This window comes from Monopterus albus, unplaced genomic scaffold, assembly GCF_001952655.1.
Source record: "Monopterus albus unplaced genomic scaffold, M_albus_1.0 scaffold544.1, whole genome shotgun sequence".
Lineage (NCBI taxonomy): Eukaryota > Metazoa > Chordata > Actinopteri > Synbranchiformes > Synbranchidae > Monopterus > Monopterus albus.
The window spans coordinates 4,461-10,953 of NW_018128424.1; the positions used below are offsets into that span (position 1 = coordinate 4,461).

At 38.8% G+C, this 6,493-nt stretch overlaps 1 protein-coding gene across 1 annotated transcript in view; it reads left to right on the plus strand.

Moving 5' to 3' along the window:
* The first annotated feature begins 4,152 nt into the window (after positions 1-4,152).
* The window catches only part of LOC109953100 (trace amine-associated receptor 13c-like), a 31,846-nt gene continuing 29,505 nt past the window's right edge, over positions 4,153-6,493 (plus strand). The window contains exons 1-3 of the mRNA XM_020588493.1: positions 4,153-4,238; positions 4,479-4,696; positions 4,820-5,238. Of these exons, the coding sequence (XP_020444149.1) occupies positions 4,153-4,238; positions 4,479-4,696; positions 4,820-5,238 (723 nt within the window). The remainder of the gene's footprint in view (positions 4,239-4,478; positions 4,697-4,819; positions 5,239-6,493) is intronic.

The window sequence follows — 6,493 nt, forward strand, 5'->3', positions numbered from 1 at the left end:
GAGTGTAACCAGACATCTTTATGTCCACTGTTTTCAATCATTTGCTTTCTCCTGTGACTCCCTTCATGTGAAGCAGTGCTAAGCACTACTCCCAAAAGTACATTTCAGTTTAGAGTGAACACACATTGCAACTGATTAAAACATGGTTGAAGGTTGCATTCTTGTTCAGTTCAGTTATATGAAACAGTGCCCATACTTCAAACTCAGTGAAAGTTACATTCCATATAAGTGCATAAAGATACCAGTGTTTTCTACAATATACTGTACCCTCTTATGTGTGCACAGTGAACAGTGTTGGTGCTTGAATTGCAATGTCTCACACAGTTAATATCTCACAGTATTCCGTATATCTACAGCCTGTACAAATCAATAATATAACCCAATATATATTTTCTTAAACATCCTTTTATCACATTACATAAAACATGAACAACACATACAGTATACTCAGCCTATAATCAAACACACACATTTAAGTCCGGACTGTTTGCAAAAAGCGCTTTAAGTGGGCTTTTACTATACTTGGCCAACAGAAACAAATGACCGGTGCCCAGATGGACAGGCTAGCCTCAAACTAGCTGATCAAGTCTGGCAGAGAACTAGCGTCATTCACTTTCGCCCCTCGCAGTTGCATTAACGCAATTTATCACTCTCCAAACTGTTAAATACACCAAGCAAATTTAACTGAAACTTTAACTGCGAGGATGCAAGTTTGTCTGCTACTACAGATACTACTTATAATAATTTTACCAGTCAACTTAACATTTGTAATTTAGCTTTTTCAAACATGTGACTGCCATGTGAGCTTCAATCCCCTCTGTAGACCCACTAGCAGTACAAAACTCACCTTGCAGCCATGTCATAAAGGTTTTATTTAAATCCTACCAGACACTCATGTATTTATAGCTCACAATTTAACTTCTCCAAACCGGTCTGACCTTTAGCTTCTCCAAACTGCTCCGTCTGCTCAGATGTTCTAACACCCAATTGGCTGCATTTCTCCTATTCTAAGACAACAACAACAACCAGCACACACACACACAGTTACTTATTTACACAATGTTAATAAATCATACCTTCTCACACACATTCACAGAGTCAGCAGCTCACACACATATACAGGAAGTAGGTAGCAGAACACACACACAAACAGAGCAAAGAGGAGGAGAATTACCCCCCACATTCTCATTGTTTCACAAAAATAGAAAATAAATCTTATACTTACCTCAGCAACACAGTAAACAGTCTGAAAACACATGAAATTGACACAAAAACAACAAGAAATTGCAATACACACAATTCTCAATCATCCCTCTGTCCCTAACTTCAGACACACATCTCAGTCAATCACACAACACCAAAAAAAAATATATGTTCACATGTTTAAACACACACATTAAAGTCCACACTTATTCACATACAGAAAGCGCTTCGAGTGGGAATCCACAAATAGGACAGACCTCTGCTCCACAGCCTCACCATAAAATTTAATCTGATGCAAACACCTTTATAACTCTATATAATTTCACGCTGTCCAATCCGCTGTCTGCCACTTATACCTTTTTCTCTGTCAATCCTAATAGGCTGTTTCACAATCACATAAACTTCAGACATGTAAAAACAACATCACTGTATCCTGCAAACATTTAAAGCAAGTTATTTACATCAGTATTAGTAATGATGTTAGTGTTAGTAATTGCAGCAGTCTTCCCAGTCACCTGTCAGAATAAAATCAAGTTATGTGGTTCCCTTTACACAAATTCTTTGAGGACAGTTGATGGACTTGAAACCAGTCCTGCGTGTTCTTGATGAAGAATGGTCAAAGACAAATTTGTCTTTTAAGATATTTATTACAATCAATATTTCAGAAAAAATTTCCTACTCTGAGACGCTTGTGTCGTGGCTAGAGTGTGATGCCGACTAAATTAATTCAAACCATCCCAATTTAAAGGATCATTTAATATTACAATTATTCTGAATAGAGTAGTATTTGAACACATAATCTTGTAGTTAGGGAACAGAGAACAGATTCACTCCTCCTGCAATGGAATAGATACAGTATTAAATGAGAATTGTCACAGAGTCAGTCAGTCAGTCAGTCTTTGTCAACCCACAGTCAGTTGTCAGTCTTAATTCAGCGTTCCCCCAGCCGGCTGGGTCCCCAAAAAGTACACGGTTTACTGTCCCAGTAGCATTCTCTCTCCTTCTTCTCCTAACCCTTGAGGCTCACTCTTTTTATCAGCAGCTTTCCTTAGGCTGTTACATCAATTTCTGAACTTAGCTTCCTGTCTCCAGTTTCGGGAGACAACACCCTGAGATGTACTTCAAAAACAGGACACATCTTGACCAGCTTACATAAGCTCATTGTTCAGCTCACATGAACTTAATGAACCCATAACCACTCAGCTCTCCCTTACACAACTAGTACAAATAATATCTATATGAAGTACATACTGTTACCTTGTTTATTTTTAGCCACTACACAATATACTGAATGAGAGACACCTATTGTTTGAGAGAGAGAGAGACTAGTTGCTAAGTATAATTTCTTATCTTTTCATTATTCTAGGTTGCAGCCAGCAACAGGCAACACAAGCGCTGTGGTGTGGACCCAAGAAGGACAGGAAAACACCATATACTTGCATCGAGTGCAAGAATGACATATTCAACACACACTCAAGACGGCTCTGCCCCTCGTGTGATGTATAGGTTTGTTAGACCAAAATGGTTACTGAGTGTTCAGCTTGTGCTTGTGCAAACTGTCCTGAATGTTTGAAATGACTGAGGTTCAAATAAAAATCAGCAGTTGTGAAAAATCTTGCTTCATTTTTAAATTTGTTGTTCTTTTCCAGTCATCTAACCAAAAATTACAATAACATAGTTTTAACCCTTAGGTAGGGCAGCGCGGTGGTGCAGTGGTTAGCACCGTTGCCTCACAACGAGAAGGTTCCGGGTTCAGGCCCCACCCTGTGACCCCGATCAGGGATTAAGTGGTGGAAAATGAATGAATGAATGAATAACCCTTAGGTAATGTAATGTAATCTAGCAAAGGGCAAATGTCATCTGTTAGAGTTGATTATTGCATTGTTTTAGATTAGAATTCTTTGATTATGTGGAGTTACAAAGCCAAAAGATGATGCAGGTAAATAATACCAGCGAACACAGGCAGTGTAAACTAAACATGAACAGAGCACAATGCCTCAGCTTAGTTTGTCAGCCAGGGGGCATAACTTGCTAGAATTTTTTAATTCACTAGAACAAAGAACTGGGGAAATGGCGCCTGGTCTCCAAGCTCAAACTGCAGTGAACTGGCATGCAGCTTCTATTTAAGAAAAGATTACAGTTGCAAGAGTAAGACCTTCTCTAAAATTTTAGAGAGAAATGGCTGTTTATAAATTGGTCTGAAATTAGATAATACTGTAGTAACTAAACTGGTTCATCAGAAGTGGTTGAACCACAGCATGTTAAAAACTAGTTGGGACAAACCCTGACACCAAACAACCATTAAAAAGGCAAAGAACATAGGGACAAATACTGTAAAAACTGTGATAAACAAGTCAGATGGAATTATATCTAATTAATTGGCTGGATGGTTTCATGTGGTTAACAACTTCGGAAAACAGTTGAGAGGTTATTTGACTTATTTTTAATCTGAAAACATTGATCAGTGCAGATTTATTTCAATGCTTGAGTGAATGACCCACAATGTTTAAAGTATAAAGTGAACTTAACCATTTATTCTAAAATTCTTTATTGTGTGTGTTTACGAAAAGTCTAGGAGAATTTATTTCTTATGTTGTCTCTTAAAGGCCGTAGCTGGTGCTGTAGTAACTAGAGTCCATGCATCAACCAAAACAAGCCAATAGCAACCTGTTACACCAGGGAAAAGGGTTTCAAAGAGTGATGATGATGCATAGATAGGAGAGAAGGGAGTTCAGTATCTATGATAGAGACTGAAAGACTGCAGAGTAGGAGGAGGGGGAGACATGAGAGAGATAAATTAGCTGTATGACAGAACTTTGCTCAGAAAGCTGAGTGTTCAGCAGCTTCCCCTCTCCTCCTCTCTCTCTGATGATGGAGGAAGCTGAACTCTGCTTTCCACATCTCCTCAACACGTCTTGCAAAAAGCAGACACGTCCTCACTCTGAGACAATGCTCATTTATATTGCACTGTCTTCCTTCTCTCTGCTGACTGCATCTCTCAACCTGCTGGTCATCATCTCTATCTCCCACTTCAGGCAGAGATAAATGTTTTAGCATTGATTATATGTTGTTGTAGTGAGATTCGATCATTGACATCTGAGCATTACATCCTTTTGGTTTGATGAGACTTTTGTTCATAAGCAGTGCTGACAACATTTACAGTTTAGATACACTGTTGTTTGAAGTGTCATTACTGTTTTTATAAGACTATTTCCATTGGTAATAATGCTGTTTCTGTTCATAATATTGACAGTGATGATATTCTCTCGCTGCAGGCAGCTCCACACTCCCACCAACCTCCTCCTCCTCTCTCTGGCTGTCGCTGACTTCCTTGTCAGCCTCTTTGTGATCCCATTTCAAATATTGTTAACAGAGCCGTGCTGGTTCCTGGGTGACCTGGTGTGTGGTCTGGTTTATTTCATAACCTCGATCATACTCTTGGCCTCAATATTAAATATAGTTTTCATATCAGTTGACCGTTATGTGGCTATCTGTGACCCTCTGCACTACCCCACCAAAATCACTCAAAAGAGAGTTCAAAGAATTGTTCTCCTGTGTTGGGTTTATGCTGTTTTTTACAGCTTCCTGCTTTTATATGATAACCTGAAACAACCAGGCAGGTATAACTCCTGCTATGGAGAATGTGTGATTAATATAAACAGTGCAGTTGACATTGTGTTATGCTTTATCCTTCCCATCAGTGCCATCATCATTTTATATATGAGAGTGTTTGTGGTGGCTGTGTCTCAGGCCCGTGCCATGCGCTCCCACATTGCAGCAGTCACACTGCAGTGTTCAGTGACTGTAACTGCTAAGAAATCAGAGCTGAAAGCAGCCAGGAATCTTGGTGTCCTTGTTGCTGTGTTTCTCATGTGTTACTGTCCATATTATTGTGTCTCACTCATTGGCTCTGACCTCATATTTAGTTCTTCAGTTGAGGTTTTTATGACTTTTATAATATGTTTTAACTCCTGTTTAAACCCTGTGATCTATGCCTTTTTCTACCCCTGGTTTAGAAAATCTGTCAAACTCATTGTTAAACTTGAGATACTGCAGCCTAACTCCTGTGAGGCCAACGTATTGTAGAGAGAAACTGTGGAGAGACCGAGAAGAGACACATGACCTTTTCTGTGAGGGGACAACTGTGTTTTTAAGTATCATTGCTAAATCACTTAAGTGAAAAGCACTTGGTATGGAAAAAATAATAACCGTATCTTTTATGTTTGTTACATATATGCACATAAATGCTGTTGTCATGGCTAGAATGTGATACCAACTAAATTAATTCAGACAAATCATCACAATTACAATGATAATTTAACATTATAATAATTCAAGGCAGTTCAATAGTTTTAAAGATAGGGAATTGAATCACCACCTCTGCAAAGGAATAAATATAGTGTTAAATAGGAAGATTGTCCCAGTCAGTCAGTCAAGTCCAGAGTCTGTTCCCCCTACCCAGGCAACAACTGTGATAATCTTCCTATTTAATACTGTACCTATCCCATTTAAGGAGGAAGTCGCTCTGGATGTTTACCCATAAATTAAACAAGGGGGACACAGCCCAAGATATTCCTGCTTGAGCAAGAGAAGAGAAACAGATCAAGCTTACATAAACACTTAGCTCACCCTTACATAACTATTACAAATAATATCCATATATTATTTACATAGAACTACATACTGTTCTATTACATATTACCTCTGGAACCTTGTTTATTTTTAACCACTACAAGCTCAAGACAACACGATGGAAGTTATCTTGCCTTTGGATTCACTTATACTGGGGAACCAACCAAGCCAATTCCGCTATGCCTGGTGGGCAAGGAAAAATTGTCAAACAGTGCCATGATTCCAAGTAAACTTAAACGCCATCTCCAGACAAAACACCCATCACTTCAAAATAAGAACATGGACTATTTTGTTCAACTGCATGAACAGACTGAGAAACAGGCAGCATTAATGAGGAAAACCACCAAGACTAGCGAGAAAGCACTTAAAGCTAGCTACCAAGTTGCTGCACTCATCGCTAAATCAAAACAGCCACACACCTTAGCAGAGACATTAATACTGCCTGCAAAATTATCTTAAAAGAGATGCTTGGCCCTAGCGCCGTTAGAAATAGCCCAAGTCCCTCTATCAAATAATACAATTTCCAGACGTATTGAAGACATGTCTGCTGACATTGAAAAAGATAGGTTTGGAAAAGTTTCGCATTAGTGGGAAATTTGCATTGCAAATCGATGAATCTACGGATATCAGTGGACATGCACAACTTATGGCAAATGTG